Here is a 26,062-nt window from a genome sequence, read left to right on the forward strand (position 1 = left end):
TCTTATCCGATTGGGATAAAATTTTGCACGACGCGTTTTGTTATGATATCAAACAACTATGCCAAGTATGGTTCAAATCGGTACATAACCTGATATAGCTGCCATATAAACCAATCTTGGGTCTTGACTTCTTGAGCCTCTAGAGTGCGCAATTCTTATCCGATTGGTATGAAATTTTGCACGACGTGTTTTGTTATGATATCCAATAACTGTGCCGAGTATGGTTCAAATAAGTTCATAACCTGATATAGCTGTCATATAAACCGATCTTGGGTCTTGACTTCTTGAGCTTCTAGAGGGCGCAATTCCTATCCGATTTGGCTGAAATTTTGTACAACGGATTCTCTCATGACCATCCACATACGTGTTTATTATGATCTGAATCGGTCTATAGCCCGATACAGCTCCCATATAAATCGATCTCTCTATTTTACTTCTTGAGCCCACAAAGGGCGCAATTCTTATTCGAATTGGTTGACATTTTACACAGGTCTCCAACATATAATTTAATTGTGGTCCAAACCGGACCATATCTTGATATCGCTCAAATAGCAGAGTAAATCTTTTCTTATATCCTGTTTTTGCCTAAGAAGAGCTGCCGGGAAAAGAACTCGACAAATGCGATCCATGGTGGAGGGTATATAAGATTCGGCCCGGCCGAACTTGGTACGCTTTTACTTGTTCTTAAATATCTACGTTATTTCTTTCGTCACTCACGTGTGTGTTTAACAAGCAGGTATTCTGTTTCGCACAATTGTCAAGGAATCTGTTATTGAGATGACTTAAACCCTTTCCTTAACGTAATTATGTAGGAGATATTTTAAACAAATAAAAGACTTTTCAGCAGTCTGCCTGCTGAAAACAATTTGCTATTGAAGCAGAGTGACTGCTGTTATAAGGGGTGATTTTCTAGCTGTTATCTTTTTGGTAACACTGGTTGAAACAGCTGGTTGAAATGGGTCTGTCAGTAAATGGAGATGAGACGAAATGGATGGTTTCAACTCCCAAAAAGCCTTGCACAACCGAGCACATAAAGAAAATGGAGAAAGTTGGGAACCACAACTTTGAGACAGTCAGTAGTTTTATCTACCTCGGCACCGCCCTAACCGAAACGAATGACACCATTTTTGAGATTAAGCGAAGAATAATACTGGCAAACTGATGCGACTTTGGACTAAGTAAGCAGTTTAGAAACAGGGCCACCTCTCGACGGACGAAGACTACATTTTACAAGACACTGATACTACCCGTGCTGTTGTATGGTTCTAAAGCATGGGTACTTGTGAAAGCAGATGAGGAAGTGCTTGGGGTATTTGAGAGAAAGATTCTTCGTAAAATATATGGACCAGTTTGCGTTAAGGGATAATATAAGCGACGTATGAACCACGAGCTGTATGACGACGATAGCATAGTTACACGCATCAAAATACAACGGCTGCGTTGGCTGGGTCAGTTGTCAGAATGGATGAAGAAGCTCCAGCAAAGAAGTCTTTTGAAGGCAAACACGGTGGTACACGCAAACCGGGAAGACCAAAAGCCCGATGGAAAGATCAAGTTGTGGGAGACACCGCGAAACTTGGTGTCAGAGATTTTAGAATGAGCGCAGAAGATCGAGGGGCTTTGAACGCTATTCTACGTTCGGCTAGTGGAACAAATATTCTGTCATAGCCAATTAAAGTAAAGTAAGTAAGTTTGAAACAGCTCACGCACGTTTCGTGTTAAGTTTTCACTGTCAAATATCTTCAGTTTGGTCTATAATTTAACCATGAATCGTCTTACAAACGAACAACGCTTGCAAATTATTAAATTTTATTATGAAAATTCGTGCTCTGTTAAGAAAGTTTGAGAGAAAGAAATTGTGTTCAGTGACGAAGCTAATTTTGGGCTCAATGGGTACGTAACTAACCAGAATTGTCGATTTTGGAGTGAAGATCAGTCAGAAGCATTGCCAGGGCTACCAATGCACCCAGAAAAAGTCACAGTTTAGTGCGGGTTATGGGCTGGTGGCATCATTGGACCGTACTTCTTCAAAGATGATGATGAATGGTGAGCGCTATCATCGCAAACTGCCAGAGATTGGCTTGCATGACATGTGGTTTCAGACAAGACCACATGCCACAGAGCACGCGTAACATGGACTTTTTGAGAGCCGAGTTCAGTGAACATTTTATTTCACGTTCGGGACCGGTCTATTGGCCTCCAAGATCGTGCGATTTAACTCCTGTAGACAGCATGCCAGCCAATTGACGCATTGGAAGACAACATTAAAGCATTTATTGGTGAGATACCGGTCGAAATGTTGGAAAGAGTATGGGATGGGCCGGATGGGCCATTTGAGGCGCAACATTTACATGAAATAATCTTCAAATATAACATTATATGGACCATACTATTCAAATAATGATTTCATGCATTTTTTTATTTGTATGTTTTTTTTTTTAACATTCCTCTCTCCCTTAAAAAGTCACCCATTAAAAGAAAAATTAACAACAAAAAGTCAGCAGACAGCGTTTGCTAGTTTTTATGACTGAAACCCTATGCTGCTCTATTTATGATGGGATCGTTATGCGTAAAATATTTTCTTAATATGACTGTACTTTTGATGACATTAAGTTTGGTGCGCTCAATCACAACTCTAATCTTAGTTATCTATCACTAGGCGATGGTTGTGACACCACATGGAATGTTGCATTTTTAAATTGCTAACATTCCATGTCTCCTTTTCCCAACCACTACGTCTCGATGGCCTCCAAATATTGTATTAATTGGAAGGCAGCTGTCAGTTCAATACAAATTTAATATGTTAATGCGTTTCATATGAAATCATATTTCATTTTAGTTTTCTTCACACTCAGTCTGACCGACAGATAACTTTCGATATTAAACCATTGCAAGTGGTTTTTCTTGTTCTGGGTCGCAATTTTAAATCTCGGTTAAATTCATAGGCGAGAGTCAAAACATACAAAAAACGGCAAGCAACCCAATATAAGGTAATCAAATAAATGAATTAAAATATTTTAAGTTCAATTTAAGTAGAAGCTTAACATGCCGCATGCACCATGCCACACCATTGCAATCAGGCTACGCAGTGGCAAGCGTTGTGACACACTCTCAAACCAATTCTTGTCTTGGGCCAAAACTCTGTAAACCACTAGACGAAAAAGTCCAAAGTTTGCTATTTGTGTGCCAATTACGACTGCAACCAACATTGAATATGAATGTCTAATTTTTTTCACTTTTCAACGGAATTAAGATATTTGCCGTGTTTTATTATAGTTCTAAGGATGAATCGCCGACACCGCAAGTGTCCAGTGTCCCGAGGAAGAGTGGTTCCACAGCTTTCTCTCCTACCCCTGGATGCACTGAAGATTTGGTAGTAGCCTGCCTTGAAATAAATAAGTCTCATTACTGGCTGGCTTCCCTATATGTGGCACACGATTCCGCTTCTGTAGGAAAGAAAAGCCCCATTGTAGGAAATGATGCTAATGCAAATCACCAGATATGGGGAAGGTCGGATGTCAACAAAGGTGGTGAACTGCTTATCGAATATATTATAAGTTGCAATTTGGCAACCGACCCTTATTACCAGGAACAGGCAGGAGGTACTAGATATTACATTTGTATCGGAAGATATAAGTGGAAGAATATGCGACTGGGATATGTTGGATAACCACAGTTTCTCTGATCATCGTTATATAAGTTTCGGTCTTGAAGAAAAAAATGCTGACGTTGTCCCTCGACTAAAGAGAAGAAAGGCGGATTATGTACGTCTATCCCTTCTGTACGTCTATCCCTTCTGTACGTCTATCCCTTCTAGACCAGAAAAGGAAAGGATAAGTACGATATAGACATAGTGGTAAAGCAGATCACAATAGCCCTGAATGACTAGCATATGTCAGCATGTACTAGCGCCAAGCCAAGGGGCAAACAGCGACCGCCATGGTGGACCCCGGAGCTGGTTGGTCTAAGGAAGAATTACATAAAACTCTTCAACAGAGCAAAAGCCACGAGAGCACCACACGATTGGGATATCTATAAGGGTGAGCTAAGAAAATATAAGGGCGAGCTGAGAAAGGCCCAGAACAAATTCTGGGTGGAATTCTGCAGCTCCGTGGAGAATACATCTGAGGCCTCTAGGCTAAGAAAGATTCTGTCCTCGAGACCTATTACGGTGGGGTATATTCAGAAGTCAGAGAATGAATGGACAATGTCTAGTGAGGAAACACTAGAACTACTCGTCTCCAACGGGCAATGTGGCGCCAAAAGAGGTTGTCACTGGTATGTATTCGTCGGAGGTTATTAGGGAAATTGTGTCTGAGCCGAAAATCCTTTGGACGATAAGAAGTTTCAACACCTTTAAGTCGCCAGGCCTTGATGATGTATCACAGTTTGAATTACAAGATGTGTCTGATAGACTGGTTCCCTGGCTTAGGGAGATATACTCTGCTTGTATCAGAAAATCATATATACCCGTGGAATGGAGGGACACGAAGGTCATTTTCATTCCGAAAGCAGGAAAACGCTACCACGAAGACGAAAGAAAGACTATTAGTCTATCATCCTTTATGCTGAAGACTCTTGAGAGGTAGGTAGAAACATATCTTAGGGCAAAGATTCCTGGAGATCGCCTGTCGCGGCAGCAGCATGCATATAGTAAAGGCAAATTCATTGAAACAGGACTTCACGACCTAGTCGGCTACATAGAGGGTTTTCTCGCTGTCAAGGAATATGCAATGGTAGCATTTCTTGACATTGAATGTGCTTTCAATAACGTAAAGCCGACGTCAATCATGAAGGAGTTGGATCTGTAGATCTAAAAAGATGGGTCAGCAGAGGAACACCTCAAGGAAGTGTAGTGCCTCCTCTAATTTGAAATATAGCCATAAACAGTATATTATTGTCTCTGGAAGAAAAGGGTGTAAACGTGGTCGCGTATGCTGATGACGTGGCAATTGCGGTTAGGGGAAAGCTTCCCAACTTCAGGAAGCTCTAGGTGCAACAGTGAAGTGGGCTATCGTAAGTGGTCTAGGTGTAAATCCGTGCAAGACAGAAGTAGTTGTTTTCAGCAGGAGATTCAAAATGCCTACAGTGGAAACTGTCTCCATGGAAGGGGAGAATGCTCCATTTGTAGAAATCGCAAAATACCTGGGTGTTTTGCTGGACAGGAAATTGAACTTCTAATCCAACATTTTGGAAAGTGCGAGAGAGGCAACTCCTGCCTAATATCCACTTACTGCTCAATACTTAACCGGATCCAAAGGATGGCTTGTTTGTGCATCACAGCCGCATTGAGGACGACGCCATCTGATGCACTGAATTTAGTGCTACATCTTATACCTCTGGACATTGTGGCTAAAAAAATTGCAGCGACCACTGCCGTGAGGTTAAGGGAACTTTCTTCTTGGTCATGTGGCGGCTACGGACACTGTGTTATCCTTGATACAATATCCGATGTTCCAGGCAGTGTGGATTACATCCGACCTATGCCGCTTATTGATAAAAAGTACTGTACCACTATTCCTGAGAGAACCGATTGGAACTACGATATTCCTGGTAGAAGTAGTTACATAGATTTCTATACGTATGGTTCCAAACTACACGACCAGGTGGGCTTTGGGGTGTACTCTAAATTTCTAGAACTAGTCATATCGAATAAATATCTTATCAGACAGCCATTAAATTCCTGGAAAACGTATTTCTAAACACAAAGACCGCCCTCGACTCTCGCAAATCTCTCAACGAGATGGCTGATCAGTTCAAAATTCACCTGTTCTGGATCCCGGGCCACAGAGATATCCCAGGGAATCATAAAGTGGACGAGCTTGCGAGACAAGGAACTACCTTACACATTCTAGGGATACTTGAATCTGTGGGTATGCCTCTAGCGACATGTAAGCTAAGTTTTCAGGACCAGGCCGGAAGGGCAACGAATGATAGATGGTCACAAAGAGGGGACTGTGAGCATTCCAAAACTATGTGGCCTCATCTAGACTTGAAGAGGTCTACCGCTTTGCTGTCATTGGCTAGAACAGACGTCTCAGTCATTATGCCCGTCATGACAGGTCACTGTCTAATCCGAAAACATGCTGACAGGCTTAAGGTTGCCAGCAACGACTTTTGCAGAAGCTGAGAGGACATCGAAGGAGAAGATACTATAGAACACCTTCTGTGTGTGTGTCCCGTACTATCAGTTAAAAGGAGTTTCACTTTAGGTTCTCATTTCTTTAAGAACCTGTCTGATTTAGCGGATGTGAACATTCGCAAGTTATTGGGCATTTTAAAGCGATCTGGATTGTTCAACGGTAGGAACTTGAAGGCATCTTCCTTCTTCTGTTTCTGTGGTTTCACAGTAGACCAAACGTCTAAGTGAGTCTGCTGGCAGACTGCCACTTAAACCTAACCTAACGGTCCGATCTGGTCCAAATTCGGTCCCAACGGGAATTTTGGTCCAATTCACTGCTCTAAATTTCAGCGAAATAAGAAAATGCGGCCTTTGTGGGCTTAAGGTCCTAAATGGGTAGATCGGTCTATATGACATTTCTAAATTTGGTACGATCTGGACTATGTACAGATTCCAACTCACTGTTCCAAATTTAAGCAAAATCGGATAACAAGATCGGTCTATATGGCAGCTATATCTAGAGTTTGATCTGGACAAAACTCGTTGTGGATGTCGACAGGATTTCAAAATCGAGTGATAAACGCGCCCTTAAACCGGAAGGTCGGTCTTTATTGCAGCTATATCTAATTATAGACCGATTCGGTTCGGATATCGGTAGCCTTAATAAAACTAGCGGTCTTTAAATGAAACGATACCGGATAATAAATGCGGATTTTATTGGCTTACGACCCTAAACCGGGAGATCGGTCTATATGATAGCTATATCTAAATATGATTCGATTATGTCCACGAATCTGTGAAGGGTGTCCCGTGATTACAACAGACGGACAAACATACAGACATCGTTAAATCATGTTAAAATTTTACGACGATCCAGAATATACATATATACTTTGTAGGGTCGGAAGGACTAAATGATTATACGTCCTTTCCTTTGGCGGTGGATATAAAATTCCATAGAGTTTGTTGCTTGATCCTTTTTAATTTTTGTCTATAAAAAGAACTTGACAAATGCGATTAATGGTGGATGGTATATAAAATACGCTCCTACTGCACTTAGCTCGTTTTCACTTGTTTTGACTTTAAGACGAAACTTTTTAAAATTCGTACAAATCTGTTTTCTAATTTGTTTTCGATAACTTTTTAACGAAAGCTAACTCTAAAGTTGTCTCTTGTTAATATAATGATTTAAAATTTTTGTTTTAATTAGGCAAAATAACAAGTTGGTAAACAAAACAAGTAAAAGCGTGCTAAGTTCGGCTGGGCCGAATCTTATATACCCTCCACCATGGATCGCATTTGCCGAGTTCTATTCCCGGCATCTCTTCTTAGGCAAAAAAAGGATATAAGAAAAGATTTGCTCTGCTATTAGAGCGATATCAAGATATGGTCCGGTTTGGACCACAATTAAACAAGTAAGAGCGTGCTAAGTTTGGCCGGGCCGAATCTTATATACCCTCCACCATGGATAGCATTTGTTGAGTTCTTTATGCGGTATTTCTTTTTAGGCAAACAAAGAATAATGAATTAGAACTGTTATTGTATTGGAGCTATATCAAGTTGTTGTTCAATTCGGAACATAAATGAATTGAATGCTGAACATTGTAGAAGTCATTGTGTAATATTTCAGTTCATTCAGATAAGAATTGCGCCTTGTAAGTTGAACTTCATATACCGCTAAAGACATTTTTATTTGCTTTTAGTGAATGTATGTATATCTAAAAAGTAATTACTTCTTATGAACTTCGTGATGGTTCAACTATAACTAAATGGAAATAAACTATTCTTTATTCGGGACATATGATGAACCATTAATGGGCTGTAGTTATTAGAATAAATCCTTTATGGAAACATCTGCGTTAGCTGCACAAAATGTAGATCGCATATCAATTTAAAAAGTTCCTTCAATAAAATTAAATAAAAAAGAAAAAAATAAGAGCGTTCTAAGTTCGGCCGGGCCGACTCTTATGTACCCTTCACCATGGTCGCATCTGTCGAGTTCTTTGCGCAGTATCTGTTTTTAGGCAAACAAAGTATAATGAATAAGGACGGAGGAGCAGCTATACCAAGTTATAGTCCTATTCGAGGCTCAAGAAGCGAAATCGGGAGATCGGTTTATATGGGAGCTGTATCAAGCTATAGATCGATTCTGACCATATTGCACACTTATGCTGAAGGCTATGGGAGGAGCCGTTGTACGAAATTTGTGCCAAATCGGATGAGAATTGCGCTCTCTAGAGGCTCAAGAAGTTAAGACCCAAGGTCGGTTTATATGGCAGCTATATCACGTCATGGACCGCTTTGGACCATACTTCGCCCAGTTGTTGGAAGTGGTATCAAAACACTATGTTCAAAACTTCAGTCAAATCGGAAGAGAATTGCGCCCTCTAAAGGCTCAAGAAATCAAGACCCAAGAGCGGTTTATATGGCAGCTATACCAGGTTGTGGACCTATTTGAACCATACTTACCACAGTTGTTGGAAGTGAAACCAAAACACCACGTGCAAAATTACAGTCAAAGCGGATAAAAATTGCGCCCTTTAAAAGTTAAAGAAGTCAAGACCCATGGTAGGTTTATATGGCTGTTTCATCAGGTTATGTGCCGATTTGTTGGAAGTCATAACAAATAACCTCGTACAGAAAAAATTTTAGCCAAATCGGATGAGAGTTGCGCCTTCTAGCGGCTCAAGAAGTTAAGACCGGTTTATATGGCAGTTATACCGATTTGAACCACACTTAACGCAGTTGTTGAGTGTATATATATATATATATACAGAATATATATACTTTACGGGGTCTTAGACGCATATTTCGAGGTGTTACAAACAGAATGACGAAATTATTGGGTTGCCCAAAAAGTAATTGCAGATTTTTTAAAAGAAAGTAAATGCATTTTTAATAAAACTTAGAATAAACTTTAATCAAATATACTTTTTTTACACTTTTTTTCTAAAGCAAGCTAAAAGTAACAGCTGATAACTGACAGAAGAAAGAATGCAATTACAGAGTCACAAGCTGTGAAAAAATTTGTCAACGCCGACTATATGAAAAATCCGCAATTACTTTTTGGGCAACCCAATAGTATACTCCCATCCTATGGTGGATGGTATAAAAAGCTTAGACAAATTTAATATTTTTAATACCAAATAATTTTTTATTGTAAAGGACGATCAAAAGAACATTTTAGTCGTAAAATTTATTTAATTGTCCTTTTTAATTTGATGCCGCCTTGGGGACCATTAAAAATTGGATTTTCCAATAGTCGGTATTTGAGTGCCGAGTGAAAAATGGATCTTCTGCACCCTTCAGAAATCGAATTGGCAGATCGGTTTATGAGGAAGATATATCAATATATTGTCCGATGTAGCCTATCTTCGATGTTACCCTGCCTATGGACAAAATAGTAATCTATACTACGTTGAAAGCCTCCGTGGCATAGAAGTAAATTGTCCGCTTATGAATTCCAATCTCCGGGTTCGAATACTGGCGTGAAAATCCGAAATTATATCCCTTAACAGATATAATCACGCTACAGCCTCTTAATATTAAGAGCTGAAACTTGGTACAGATTATTTTTTTACCCAGTGTGGGATTCACTTCGATTATAGAGGCCCATTTTCGAACTACATCTTTATACAACCCCTTTATAACCGATCACATTGTTTACCGTCTTCAGCTCAGAAAAGGAATATTTTTAAACAATTTGTTCGAAATTTCCAAAAATGTGTTAAATAAGATCTCCTTTTATTCGAAAATACTTTATATCTGATTTTGATAAGGGAATTTTTTAGCCGATTTCGCAAAAGTTTGCGTTTTAGAGAGAGAGAGAGAGAGAGAGAGAGAGAGGGGTATGATACCCTCTATATAAACGTCGAATACGATCCATATCACACCGTATTTGGATAAACCTTCTATATAGATATACCTCTCGATTGAGCTTCATGGCCTCATAAATGCCAATTTTTTTTTAAACGATTCGGATAGTTGGATGTTATTGACCTTTCTACATCCTTTCCTAATACGGTCCATACCAAATCTTAGTTAAATATAGCTTTTGTATATACCGATCCTCAGATGACTTCCGTCTACTGGTACACTTACCCCATACAGATTTTTACGCCGAGTTAAGTAAAGTCTAGATGGAATTTAGATTAGAAAAATCCGAATTCGTAAATAAGACGGAACATTCGATTTTTTTTTTGAGAAATGGAATTTTATGTTTATCTATTGTAATAAAAAATTACAATAAACATTAAAAAAACTAAGCACTAGGGACTTACGCTATCGGCTTAGATACAGAATAAAAATTCATTTGGTTTTTACAGTGAAAATAGTACCACTTGAAAATGGATTTTTCTTTGAAATGTGGCTGCCACGAACTCATTGGATATGACGAGATATACCTTAAATTGTGAGGATCATTTCAAGTTTTAATCTAAAGTAAAAAATGACCGTGGAACTTTTTAGCTAATGTGGTGTGATATCGAAATGATTCAATTAGCATTAAAAACTTTAAAACTTTTCTTCACATCTCCGGAAAGAAATGATAATGCATTGATGACCAAAGTTTATAAAAACTTGAAGGCAAAAAGAGTATGTGCTTTGAAAAATTATCTATGAGACACTTTCGGCCTTCCTGCATAGCTCATTTGGACTCCTACTACTTGGGAATATTATAACGTCTTCTGCATAGCAGCCGGGTCCAAATCGCTCTTCAGTCAGAATCCGTAGTGGGACATTTATGAGGTTTCCCCTACGAGTGGTTAGTTGCCCATAGTGGCACGGCCACTTTGTGTCGTGCCAGAAGGCCACCGTTGCGCAGAGGTCAGCATGTCCGCCTGTGACGCTGAACGCCTGGGTTTGAATCCTGGCGAGAACATCAAAAATAGTGCACTCATTGATATGTGAGAAGTTTGCCCCCTGCTCCTTAATGGAAGGTTCGTGGGCAAATTTTCATTGTCGTGGCGTGCCCTGTACCACCTGCTTCTTATCATGTGGCTTAACCAGTACCTCGTCGAAGTATTTAATTAGTGTGATGGTCCTTACATGGTTAAAAGCCCGTTCGATGTCAATGCAACTGCTAACGTGCACATATTGACACCGAAAGATTCGTCTTTCACGCACAACCTCGTGCAGGACAGTTTTAGCAAAGAAACGAAATTCTTTACAAACATTGAGGCAGACTCTTTCGATTCTTTGTTGGTCACATTTGTGGGCAATAAAGCAATGCAAGCAATTATCTGTCTACTTATCCAGTTTGGCACGAGTCAATCGAATTAAAAATTGGCTGGAGTTGTCATTAAAACGATCAATTACATCGGGTTTTTACCTGCGGTTGTTTTGACTAATGCAAACCAAACAAGTAAAAACGTTTTAAGTTCGGCCTTGCCGAATCTTGGATACCTTTGGACAGTTTATTATCACTTCACTACTATAACCTAAGTCATATTCAAATATGGGTCTGTCTGGATCATATTTGATTGAGGTCCCGAGGACTCTTTTTATAAGTCTCAGTTTCAGCGAAGCCGGGCAATGAATCCGCTTTTTATGGGCTTAAGACCTCAAATCAGTCCATCGGTCTAAATGTTGGTTAAATATGGTCCGATTTGAACCATTTTCGGGTCGGGTGACGGCAGATTTGAAACAAATCATAGTTTAAAATATCAGCAAAAGCATGTAATAAATGCGGTTTTTATGCAGATCGGTCTATATGGCGGCTATATCAAGTCTGATCTTGACCATATTTGGGTCAGATGTCAGGAATCTCAATACAATTCAATGTTTCAAATTCCTGTGAAATCGGATAATAAGTGCTACTTTTATCGACTTTAGACTATATATCGACAGATTGGTCTATATGACAGTTATATCAAATATCATCCTATCTGGATAATATTCATGTCGGGTGACGGGAAACGAACAACCCACGGGTAATAAATGTTGTTTTTATGAGCTGTAGACTCTAAATAGTATAAATAGTATAATTAATAGTAAATAATATCTAAATACCAATATAGCACCCAGTAACGTAGCCAGTACTTTATTTGGGGGGGGGGGGGGGGGGGGGCTCACCCCACATTTTTTCAAAATCGAAAATTGCCAAAATTCCTGTTACTATGAAATTGGTAATAATACCTTTTTTTTTTTTGAAAATTGTGGTAGCTTTTGGGTGCAGGAACTGACACATCGGCGGTGACATTTGGTCATAAAGTCAGAGCAGAATTCAACACTGATATTCACCACAATACAAATATCTTTTGGAAGTTGTATTAATGGCTTCGAACGCTAGAAAATGGGTCTTGCTGCTGCAGCAGTTGCAACAATTGGCTTGTCAAAAGTCGGCAATTTTTTGTATCCCAAAAATCAAACGAAAAAACGTGTCAAGGTGTAACCGTATCGCATATATTTTGAGATCTTTAGCTCAATCCGTAAATAAAGTACCATTTTGTACGTTTTGGTACCTAAATATACAAATTTCAAAATAATATTCTAGTCATCCGTTACATACTGCCAAGATATACCTGTATCCCTAATTTCGCAAATGTAGCTCAGTCTGAAAATAAAGAACCACTTTGTACGTTTTAGTACCAAAATGTGCGAATATCAACAAAATCTTCTAGTCGTCCGGTACATACAGCCAAGATGTGACTATATCCCAAATTTTAGATCTGTAGCTCATCTATAAAGAAAGTACTAAATAGTACCAATTACAGCACTTAAGTACTTTCCATTCCACTCCTGTTAAGATTTCAACATTTCATATTTGATACAACTTATTGTATATTTGTCAAGACGTCGATCATTTCTATCAAATTTTTTTCGCAACATCCATCATTTAAGCCAAATTTCGAAGTTCATCTATTTCTTACCTTTTTTGGTACTTTTTGTTTCTAAATGACCAAAAACTCTTTAGGTTGCCATAGTGTATCTAAATTCCAAAATCCAAAGCTCTAGCTCAATTAACAAACAAGGCACCAAAAGTACCAATTGCGGTACAAAACGTACCATTTATGCCACTTCCGGTACTATTTTGGGAAATTTTTGCCACCAAATCCAAAATCATAATTCTAGACCCATGCATTCGCGCTGGGTAAAAAGTCACCATTTTGAACTTTTTAGCACCCAAACGTAAGAATATCACTAAAACCCGTCTTATCGCGCACCTACGACCCAAGACCCATATTCGTGCCAAATTTTATGACACTAGCTTTAACCGTTTGGGCTGGGCGTTGATTAGTCAGTCAGTTATGCGTCTCTTTTATATAAAGAGATAAAATGTCATCAAAATCGGACAACGGAATCGAGGGTCAGGCGTAATGGGTTAAAATTTTGTCTTCAAAAATATTTATTTTTATTTGTGTATAGGAACAAGTAAAAAGCCGGCCGTTAAGTTCGGCCGGGCCGAACTTAACGGCCGGCCACCACCTCGGGTATATATGTAAACCACCTTTCATCAAAATCCGGTGAAAATTGCATACCTTATGTCCCATAGCAGTTATATCGAAATATGATCCGATTTGGATCAAATACTAATAAGTATTGTAAGTATAATTGTTCATTTGTTTATAACAAAATATTGGTTCATTTGTTTATAACAAAATATTGGTCTTTTAGTGGCTATATCTAAAAATAAACCGATCTGAACCTAATACAACATGGATGTCGAAAAGTCTAACAAGTAAATGTGTCAAATTTCAGTTAAATCGGATTATAAATGCGTCTTTTTTAGGGCCAAGACTTTAAATCGGGATATCTGTCTATATGGCAGTTATATGCGAATCTTGATCGATCTAGACCAAATTGCAGAAATATGTGGAGGGGCTTAACTTAACTCTCTGTCCCAAATTTCGGCAACATCGCAGAATAAATGCGCCTTTTATGGGCCCAAAACATTAAATCGAGAGATCGGTCTATATGGCAGATATATCCAAATCTGGACCGATCTGAGTGAAAATGAAGAAGAATGTCGAAGGGCCTAACACAACTCATTGTCCCAAATTGCGGCGAAAAGCAAAATCGGATAATAAATGTGGCTTTTATGTGCCTAAGACACTAAATCGGAGGATCTATACCGATCTGAGCCAAATTGACGAAGGATGTCGAAGCGCCTAACACAACTCAATGTCCCAAATTTCAGCAAAATCGGATAATAAATGTGGCTTTAATGGGTCTAAGACCCCAAATCGGAGGATCGGTCTACATGGCAGCTATATCAAAGTTTGGACCGATCCGGGCCAAATTGAAGAAGTTTGTCGAAGGGCCTTACACAACTCACTGTTCCAAATTTCAGCAAAATGGGATAATATTGGGTTTTATTGGCCTAAGAGCCTAAATCAGCGGATCAGTCTATATGGGGCCTATTTCAAGATATAGTCCGATATAGCCCATCTTCGATCTTAACCTGCTTATGGACAAAAAAAGAATCTGTGCGAAGTTTCAGCTCAATATCTCTATTTTTGAAGACTGTAGCGTGATTTCAACAGACAGACGGACGGACATGTCTAGATCGTCTTAGATTTTTACGCTGATCAAGAATATATATACTTTATATGGTCGGAAATGGATATTTCGATGTGTTGGAAACGGAATGACAAAATGAATATACCCCCATCCTTCGGTGGTGGGTGTAAAAATTTTATGAAAATGTTGTTTGGGACAGATAAGCATAATAAAAAGACTTTTGAAATGTGTATGCAAAATTAAAATTTTGGTTTTAACAAATAATTTCGAGGTTAGGTTGTATTTAGAGAGTTTTTCGCTAAAAGCTAGTCCTTAAAAAATTCATGAAAATGTAGTTTTAGAAAAAATTGAATTAAATTTTTTTTATAAAAATTTTGAAGAAATTTTTTTTCTTAAAACTATAATTTCGAGGGGCGTCCGGTCCGTGGAAATGTTGTCTCTAGAAAAGTAACATTACAATTATTTTTAGAAATATGTCCTTGAAATTTTGATTTTGCTAAGAAGTTTATTACAATTTTGTCCTTAAGAAAAATAATTTGAAGGCGGACCTGGCCTCAGCAAAATGCTGTCTTTGTAGAACATTATATAAATGAAATTTTGTCATTATAAAAAATGAAAATGAAGATTTTGTGTACAATAAATTTAATTAAAATTTTGAAGGTGGCTCGGGTCCAACCCCCTCCCCCCACCTCCTGGCTACGTCCTTCATAGCAGCTATATCCAAATATGGTCCGATTTTGCCCGTTCATGAACTTAACCTGCGTATAGAAAATATACGGATCTGTGCCATGTTTCAGCTCGATACCTCAATTTTTGAAGGCTTTAGCGTAATTTCAACAGACGGACAGACACGCAGATATGGCTAAATCGTCTTAGACTGTTCCGATATTTCGATATGTTGCAAACGGAATGACTAAATGAATATACCCCCTATCCTATGGTGGTGGGTATAAAAATAAGCAACGATAGTCGTCATCACTGCTATTGACAAATTTTTTGTCTATTGCGATGTCATGATCAGACGCTTACCGTTAGACCTGCCACACTACACTGCTCTTGGGTATCATTAACGAGACAGAGTACCAGTGTATCTGACAAAACCTGCGCACGCGCTCATTTCATCGGCATCGGCATGGTTTTGTGCAACAACCGGCCTTAACAAGAGCAGACATAGCTAAATACTATTTGTTAGCCACATTGGGCGGGAGAAAACATTCACACTAACTCCTATCAATAAATCCACAATTCTGTTGTAATTTTGTAATTGAAATCGAATTGGAGGCTTTTATATTTGCATAATTTGAAGTTATTGCATGCGGATCGAAACATTAAACGGGTACACCTTCACTCACACTCTTCTCCCCACATTCGCTGGCATCACAGCTTCAATTGCGTGCAACAGGGGCTAAAATGTCTGTGGTATCGGAAAGAGGTTCTACCGGTATCGTGTGCTGCTCAAGAATCAACCACCAGTGTCACAAAATAGAGTAGACTCGCATTAATTTGGGACACAATCCAATGCGTAGTTAATACCAGTTCAGCCCCCCTTTACTTCCTCCTCTGGGCAATGTGCATCAGGGTAATTGCTAATAAGCTATCGTGGCAATAGCAGCAGCCACAGCATCGGATGTTGCAACTGTTTGCACTCAAGTTCTGCTCTAGAGAGTTCTGCCCCAGCAAAAGGCATGACTGTGACATACACTGTGGTCGCTTCTGTCTCGGTGAGGTACCGGAAAACCGCTGACTAAAACAACTGGAACGCCTTCTTCTTATCCACAGCACTTTGAGGTGATCGATTCATCTTGCTCTCAACTTGACAGAATTATAGTTTGAATATAAATATGCGCAGGATTTTGGTTCAGATTATAATTCATTCAGATCTTGATCTGTGAACAGTAACGATCTAAGGGGGCCTAATTGTGCAGTTTTAGACCATCAGTAAAATCTCAAATATGTTTTTAAAGGTAGTTGGTGACAGCCGTGTTGCACTTGTAACCCTATCGATAATGCTTTCATTGCTATTCCCTTACTTTGTAGATTGTGATTTGCATTGTGGCCTTAGTCCAAGTTGCTGTCGGCATTGAACTTAGAGCAGATCATGAAGAAAATGGCCCTGTCGCGTATGAGTTCCACTACTCGGTTCATGATCCCCACACAGGCGACATTAAAAGCCAAAAGGAAGTGCGCAAGAATGACAAAGTCGAAGGAACCTATGAATTGATCGACTCGGATGGCCACCGCCGTTTGGTAACCTACAAGGCTGACGATCACAGTGGTTTCGAAGCTGTGGTCTTGCGAGAACCAACCGACATTAAGATCCCTCTTCCCGAGCCACATGGGAAAATACTGACCGCTCACAAAATCTTGGCCCCAGCTCCATTGTTACACATTAAGGCTGCTCCAGCCCCAGCTCCATTGGTACATTTTGCTCCTAAGCCTGTTTTTTTGGCCAAACCGATTGCAGCACACGCGCCTCAGTATGGCAATTTCGTTTCCTTTTCTGGACCTTCGCACAAATACAATTACTAGAATGACTAGTATTTTAATGGCAATCTCATCACTCAAACAACATCCAGTCTTCCTCTTGCCACAACAGCTGACTCTTAACCTGACCTAAGCCAACTAAACCAACCCAGAAGACACGAAGCGCTTTTTTTAATTTTGATTTTTTTTTTCTCTTCAACATCGTACTGAAGTGTGACTTTCACGAACTCTTGCATTCTTATGTGAAACTACGCATTTATTAATATTTTGTAAAAAAAAGACGAAACTATGTAAGTTTAAATAATTGTAAATAAAATGTTGCAATGGAACTGCATCATTACATGAGCATGGTTCTGCAGAAGAACGCAATTGCATGGTTTTTTTTTGGAGAAATGGAACATAGCAAGAGATTTCCACTTACTTCGACCGTTCATCGTATGGCTGTCAAATTGCAAATTTGCCCATGAACATTCGACTAAGGAACAGGGGCAAACTTCTCACATATCAATGAGTGCTGTCCGAGTCAATGTTAAGCTCAATGGTAAGGGACCTCCTTTTTATAGCCGAGTCCGAACGGCGTGCCGCAGAGCGACACCGCTTTGGGGAGAAGTTTTTAATGGCTGTCAAAGAGCACAAAATGCGGACGATGTGACTGGACACATTGTATATCCACCCTGTATATCCCCACACCCCCTGTGCTGGTATGTATAACAAGTAAAAGCTTGTTAAGTTGGACCGTGCCGATTCTTATATACACATTCTCGATCATGGATGGCATTTGTCAAATTCTTTGCCCGGTATCTTTTTTTAGGCAAACAAAGGATAATAAATATGAATTGCTAAGCTATTGAAGCTATATGAAATTATGGACCCATTCGGACCATACTTGGTTTGGAAGTTGGAGGCCATAGTAGAAGTCATTGTGCCAAATCGAATAAGAATTGCGCCCTTTAGGGACTCAAGAAGTAAAATCGGGAGATCGGTTTATATGAGACATAGTCGGGATTTTATTTCGGGAGGGGGGGCCCACTCCCCCCATTTTTTCAAAATCGAAAATTGTCAAAATTCTTCTGTTACTCTGAAACTGGTAAAGATGCCTCTAGTTATTCTTCGTGGTCGTTACAGAGTGTAGGAACTGACCCATCGGCGGTGACATTTGGTCATAAAGTCAGAGCTAAATGTTGTACTGCTTACCAACACACTATTCATAGGCTTATCCTAGTCTTTTGAATCCTTCAAAGTGTGATTGCCTTTGCGAATATCTTGGATTCATAGTGATAGTTTCGGTAAATCCGCTTATTTTTAGATACAATTTTATACCCACCACCGAAGGATGGGCGTATATTCATTTTGTCATTCCGTTTGCAACATATCGAAATATTCATTTCCGACCCTATAAAGTATATATGTTCTTGATCAGCGTAAAAATCTAAGACGATCTAGATATGTCCGTCCGTCTGTCTGTTGAAATCACGCTACAGTCTTCAAAAATAGAGATATTGAGCTGAAACTTTGCATAGATTCTTTTTCTTTGTCCATAAGCAGGTTAAGTTCGAAGATGGGCTATATCGGACTATATCTTGATATAGCCCCCATATCGACCGATCCGCTGATTTAGGGTCTTAGGCCAATAAAAGCCACATTTATTATCCGATTTTGCTGAAATTTGGGACAGTGAGTTGTGTTATGCCCTTGGACGTCCTTCGACAATTTGGCCCGTGTCGGTCTAGATTTGGATATAGCTGCCATATTGACCGAATCTCCGATTTAGGGTCTTAGGCCCTTAAAAGCCAAAATTATTATCCGATTTTGCTGAAATTTACAGTCTTCAAAAAAAGAGATATTGAGCTGAAACTTTGCACAGATTATTTTTTTGTCCATAAGCAGGTTACGATCGAAGATGGACTATATCGGCCTATATCTTGAAATAGCCCCCTTATAGACCGATCCTTCGATTTAAAGTCTTAGGCCCATAAAAGCCACATTTATTATCCGATTTTGCCGAAATTTGGGACAGTGAGTTGTGTTAGGCCCTTCGACATACTTCTTCAATTTGGCTCAGATCGGTCCAGATTTCGATACAGCTGCCATATTGAGCGATCCTCCGATTTAGGGTCTTAGGCCCATTAAAGCCAAAATTATTATCCGATTTTGCTGTAATTTGGGACAGTGAGTTATGTTAGGCCCTTCGACATACTTCTTCAATTTGGCCCGGATCGGTCCAGATTTGGTTATAGCTGCCATATAGAGCGATCCTCCGATTTAGGGTCTTAGGCCAATAAGAGCCACATTTATTATCCGATATTGCTTCTTGCTGAAATTTGGGACATTGAGTTGTGTTAGGCCCTTCGACATCTTTCTTCAACTTGGCCTTGATCGGATCAGATTTGGATATAGCTGCCATATAGAACGATCTCTCGATTTAATGTTTTGGGCCCATAAACGGCGCATTTATTGTGCCATGTTGCCGAAATTTGGGACAGAGAGTTAAGTTAAGCCCATTCACATATTTCTGCAATTTGGTCTAGAATGATCAAGATTTGCTGCCATATAGACCGATATCTCGATTTAAAGTCTTGGCCCTAAAAAAGACGCATTTATAATCCGATTTAACTGACATTTTACACATTGACTTATGTTAGGCTTTTTGACATCCATGTTGTATAAGGATTAGATCGGTTTATTTTTAGATATAGCAACTTAAAAGACCAATATTTTGTTATACACAATTGAACAATGACTTGTACTTATTAGTATTTGATCCAAATCGGATCATATTTCGATATATAACTGCTATGGGACATAAGGTATGCAATTTTCACCGGATTTTGATGAAAGGTGGTTTACAAATATACCCGAGGTGGTGGGTATCCAAAGTTCGGCCCGGCCGAATTTAACGCCTTTTTACTTTTTTTTTTAATTTGCTCTTAAACTGGTTTTAAGATTTCCACAGGTTATTGTTTGTGTCGGACAATTGGTTTTAATAACTTTTATTCCCATCAAATTTTACGCAAACAATCTGAAAACATTAAGCAACTATAATTGTTAAATATTTCACAACATCTAAACTTTTACCTTGAGTGAGTCGCTAAATTCTCCTTCGAACTTTATTAAAAACAAGTAAAAACGTACTAAGTTCGGCCGGGCCGAATCTTGGGAACCCACTACCATGGATTCTGGCAAAAAATTTTACCAGATCAGGTGATAAATATAAAAGTTATATATTCAAATCTGAATCGATGTGGCTCATTTGCAATCCCCAACAACTTACATAAATAAGAAGTATCAGTGCAAAATTTCAAGCGGCTACCTTTAAGCGCTCGTTCGTGCTATCGTGATTTCCTCAGACTGATGGACATGGTTAGATCGACTTAAAATGTCAAGTCGCTGCATAAAATTTACGTACACATGTGTCTAGGAAATAAAATAGCTATATTTCACGACTTTCAATATTACTGATGAATTTCAAAGAAATCGGCCCAGATTTAGATGTAGCTGTCACATATGTTCGTCCGATTTTGGGTAATTTGCCATAATGTTGTCATTTGTCAAACGTAGTTTTTACAGTTTGAACATATTTGCGAATTCTATATAATATTTCATTGAAATCGGTTCAGATTTTGATATAGTTCTCATATATATATATATATATATATATATATATATATATATATATACATATCCCGATTTTCACTCCCAGAGCCACTGCAAGCACATTTATTGACCACGCCATGGTTTAACTGTGAAATAATTTTTTTTCCAAAGGTTCATTAGTTTTTCCCACATTTTATTGGACCATCCGACTCAAAGATGTTCTATTTTGCCGCGGAGTCTTCCGTTCATAAAACACCAGTTTATTGGTTAAAACTACGTTTTATCCTAAGTAAAGCCTAGCACTGACTTCAATCACAGAGAAAATGCCTATTAAATTATTGCCAAATCCGACGGACTCTTTTTCTTTGTCAGAACACAAACAAAAGTCAAACAACAACACACAATAAAGACAAAAGTATTGAAGCAGAGTTTATTCGGTCCATTTCGTAAGCATTTAAATTCATTTGCAATTAAAAGGTCTGTTCGCGTGCTTTTCCAGTAAAAATTTGCAGGAGTGTAAGAACCATTTTACTCTCTTTAAAAAATTTGCAAGCAAAAGTACGCGAACGACTTCCAGTAAAAATTTGCAGAACAACAGCCGATTTTTATTTTGTTTGGGTTTTTTATTTGCTTGCTTATGAAAAAATGCTGGCGATACTTGTGAGGTATTTTCCTTAGATAAACGTCATTTATTGGCCCGAGAGTGACAAGGCTAGAATGGGATCCATTCGTAATGACCGTGATCTCCGTATCGATGGACAGCCATCCCAATTTACAGTCGCGCAAGGGCTGGTCCCAGACGGAATCTCTACACGGATGCTGAAGAATCTGGATCTACCTAGAGGCGAGTACCTTACAACTGTCCTCAGCCTGTCTGAACACTATTATAGAACTTGTTATTTGGAAGATGGGCATGTGATCCCACTACTGAAACCTGGAAAGGACACGAGCAAGAGGAAGTCGTACATTCCGATCTGTCTTCTTTCATTAGGAGACAAGACGCATGAGGGGCTACTCCTTCCCATTATCCCTTTGGACAATTTCCATTCGCCGAGCATCAGCATGCATTTCAAAGGCTGCATAGGACTACAATTGCTTTACATGCCACCACCGTACACAAAAGTAGGAACAACGTTCTCGAGTCCCTTTGTCGTCTGCATTTGGTGTACTGACAAAGGAACCTTGGACTAACCACCTAATGCTTCTGGTTATTGTGGCTAGACAAATTGCTGCGACCACTGATGTGAGGCCATGGGATCTTTCCATTTGGTCATGTGGCGGCTATGGACACTGCGCTAACATTAAAGATATCTGTATCCGTTCACAATTGGCAGACTAATTTGCACTAATTTTTTCCAATCCCACTGTGCGAAACTTTTAACTGCCAAGCCAGACTCACTAAATACCATGTCAGCATCTTCCCTCCTTCACAATATAATGTTTTAATTTTCAAGATTTTCCAAATAATTCCTAAAAATTTTTGCACTTACCTTCTAATGTAGAAGAACCGACTTGAAGTAAAATTACAACTTCATTTGGCGAGTTTCCTGTACCTGAACACTAGATGCTGCCATTGATCTTCATTATCCGTAAATGAAAATGGAACAAATGTAATAATTACCAATAAACACTATTTTTTATTTTTACTTACATCTGCCTTTTTGGATCCATCTTGGTGTTAGCTTTTATATTTTCATGTAACGGCTGATTTTCATAAAACAGCTGACCTTTACAAAACACCTGTTCAAAGTTGCAAATTTCTGCTGCCAAAAAAAAAACACCCAGTAGAAATTCGCAGGCTCTTTATTTTCGAACTGTCAAAATTTGCTCTCTCTCGCTCTCTCTTTTGCTGGCAAATAAAGTACGCGAACGACTTCCTGTAAAAATTTGTGCAAATTTGCACAACTTGTTGAGTTCCCGAACACATTTTTTTATAATTTTTTTCGTTTTGACAGTTGTTCATGGGAAAAGTCGGAGTCAGTTCTAGGCTTTAAGAAAAAATTACAATAAATTGGCATACATATATGATAAAGAAAACTAAAAACTTACGAAACAATTTACCCGATCAACTCGAAATTCAAATCAACTATGACAAAACTAACAAGTAAGGAAATACATTAGTCGGGTGGTGCCGACTGTAATATCCCCTACATCTAACTTATAAATACAATGTGAGAGCTATATCCAATTCCGAACCAATTTTGATGGACCTCGGTGGATGTTTTTTGACGTTCTTACTTAATTTAATTGGCTAAGACAGAACATTTGTTGTTGTATTTTGATACGTGTAACTATGCTACCGTCGTCATACATCTCGTGGCTGTTTGTTTATAGTGTATAGCAAATATGTTCAAACTGTAATAACTACGGTTGAAAAATGACAATATTATTGCACATTACCCAAAAACTAGACGAACATATATATGGGAGCTACATCTAAATCTGAACCGATTTCGAGCAAATTTCTCAGATATTGTGGTAGTCGTCGAGGAGAGCGTTGTACAAAATTTGGGCAAGATTGGTCAATAAATGCGCTTGCAGTGGCTCTTGGTGTGAAAATCGTGCGATATGCATATATGGCAGCTAAATTTAAATCTGAACCTATTTCTACGCAATTCACTACTAATATTAAGAGCCATTAGAAAGTCTCTCCTGCCAAATTTCGACAGAATTGGCCAACAAATAAGCACTTTATGGCAATATTTCTGAACCGATTTCAAGCAAACTACTCAGATATTGTGATAGTTGTCGAGGAAGACGTTCTACAAAATTTTGGCAGGTATATCTAAATCTGGACCGATTTCTATGAAATTCACCAATAATATCAAGAGTCATAAGAAAAACCTTCCTGCAAAATTTCGAGAGAATCGGTTAACAAATGAGCACTTTATTGCAATATTTCTCAAAATGGGACGAACATATATATGGGAACTACATATATCTAAATCTGACGCCATTTTAAGCAAACTTCTCAGATATTGTGGTAGTCGTCGAGGAAAGCGTTGTGCAAAATGTTGGTAAGATTGGTCAATAAATGCGCCTGCTTTGAGTCTAGAAGTTAAAATTGGGCGATATATCCATGGGTCTTTCAATGGATCATTCTCTCTTTCTACATTTATTCAATTTATTCAAAGCCTACTATGTTAAAGAAATGTTAATGCTCACTCAGATTCAAAGCCTGCTATGTAAAAATGTTTAAAATCTGTATTAAAAATAACACCCTGCCCCCCATAAATCACTACATTTTGTGTAAGATTTACAAATATTCTCAATTCAAAAATCCTTAAACTCTTGTGCAACCCACTTGATGTCAGGGTTTCTGCCGATCTTGCGATTCCATCATTCCCATGAAAAAGTTTGATAATTCGTCCCAAATTCCATTCGTTTTTTGCAATGTCAGGATCAATTAAATAGAGAACAGTTCCAATTGATATCGGATTAGATGGCAAACTCCGTTTAACTTATCTGGTCAAGTCAGGCATATATTCCTGGATCCAATGTTGCAAACACCAGTCTTAGGCTTTTTTATATTTTCCACTGCTTATGTAAACACGGATCCTTAGCGTGATATGGTGATAGAGTTTGAGTTTAATTCGTACATTCAGGTATGAAATGATTTGGTGTAAGTGGTTCGGGTTCATTCAAAGAGGTATGTACATTTGTCGACTGTGCTATAGTCGGTGAACATGTACCCCCTAATATAATTCTCTGCATGACATATACTTCCACAGGTTTCGAAGCATCGCCTGAACGCCATAAAAATCCTTGTGAGTGCTCATCACCTTTCACCACTTTAACCTGGTGAAACATTTCCTTTATATCACCGACTACAGCTACTGGCGCCTGCCTGAATTTCACTTATGTCCCAAGGAGTGGTTTTACAAGTCAGGGCCTAGTAGAAACGCATCATTGTACAACATATCTTTTATCTTTGCAGCGGCGTCAAACACAAGCCGAATTCTTGTTTTTTTTTGCATCACTAACACCAAAGTGAGGCATATAAAAAGTCTTGGTCTAGTCTTCATCCCTCGACAACTTTTAAGATCTTTATCGCATTCGCTCAATCATCCAGAAATCGCAAATGTCCTTACTTCTCTTTTGACACCATACACAATGATTGGAACCACTTGAAACAAAACAACACCTCGGTCCCGGCCAACGTGGCAGTATCGCATTTCGGAATCGATACTTCCATTTGTCTTATCTTCATTTGGTAGAACATGATGCTTTTCTTTACATTTTGTACAACTTACCTTCTTAAAACGTTGTGAAACTCTGTGACCAACAGAAATACAATATCTGTGCGTTTTTCGACGTCAGAGTTTAAAAATATCCTACATTGATCTGCTTGATTGCAACCATTCCACATATGCAGCACGTTTGAACCGTGCTGTTGTTTGGTATATTTTGGTAATACTGCCGGGCTTTTGGATTGTGCATTCTGTATTCGGAAGTGCATCCATAACCATGTTCGCAACCTTACGCAATGCAAGCAACCAGACACTAAAATCTGCAACAGTCGCTGGTCCACCCAACGTTAAACATTTCTCACCTCATTGTACTCTTTGACTTTGAGGCAATCTGCTAACGAGTTCGCTTAAAAGTTTTGGTTTCTGCAGATGGTGTTCTCCTCTAGCATTTTGTAATAACGTAACCATATTTATTATCTTACTAGCGGAACCAGGCCCGCTTCGCTGCGCCTTCTTTTATATTATATGAAAAAATTATCCCTTGAATATTTTTTTGCGACAATTAAACAGCGACCGGAAATGGTATGTGTATATCGCTCGACCAACACTTTAACAATATAAATGCTTTTATCTAAAGCCCACATGATCTTTATTTTTCTATCAATTCGCTCGGAGGGTGTAGGGTCATTGAAGTTTGGGCGTTAGATGTACTACATTCTTAAAAGGCTTTATTTGAGCCCAAAACGTAGTCTCGAAAGTGGGTACCAGTTTCGGGCTCTACTTCAAAATACCATTCCTTTGAGCGTTATATTGCCATTGTCTGTATGTATGTATGTCCGATTTAGGGGTGTTTTGGGATGCTCCCCCAGACACTCTCAAATACCATTTATTTAAACACCATATTGTCATTGCTTTAAAGACAGTTTATGGGATTAGGCATACCCCAAACACTTGGTCCTTAAATTGGTTATCAAATTTATGTTATAATCTCAAATATCTTTCGTTTGAGCCACATATTGCCATGGTCGGTAAATTTTTACTTTTTGAGGGTGTTTCAGGGAAGGGGCCCAAAATACATTGTCCCACATTTGGATATCAGATTCGTATTCTACTCCCAAATACGTTTATTTCAAGCCCATATTGCAATGGTCAGTAAATAACTGCTGTTTGTGGGGTGTTTTGGACCCCAGAAAATTTGTCCCGAAAGTGGGTA

The 26,062-nt window shown here is 38.8% G+C and overlaps 1 protein-coding gene across 1 annotated transcript; it reads left to right on the forward strand.

The window, feature by feature from the left end:
- Window positions 1-16,469: 16,469 nt before the first annotated feature.
- On the forward strand, window positions 16,470-17,305 carry LOC106081160 (larval cuticle protein A2B). Its single transcript, XM_013242941.2, has 2 exons — window positions 16,470-16,545; window positions 16,619-17,305. Exons 1-2 carry the CDS (start codon window positions 16,534-16,536, stop codon window positions 17,108-17,110), a joined length of 504 nt encoding a protein of 167 aa, XP_013098395.2. The 5' UTR covers window positions 16,470-16,533; the 3' UTR covers window positions 17,111-17,305.
- Window positions 17,306-26,062: the final 8,757 nt, after the last annotated feature.

Source organism: Stomoxys calcitrans, chromosome 3, assembly GCF_963082655.1.
Source record: "Stomoxys calcitrans chromosome 3, idStoCalc2.1, whole genome shotgun sequence".
Taxonomy (NCBI): Eukaryota; Metazoa; Arthropoda; class Insecta; order Diptera; family Muscidae; genus Stomoxys; species Stomoxys calcitrans.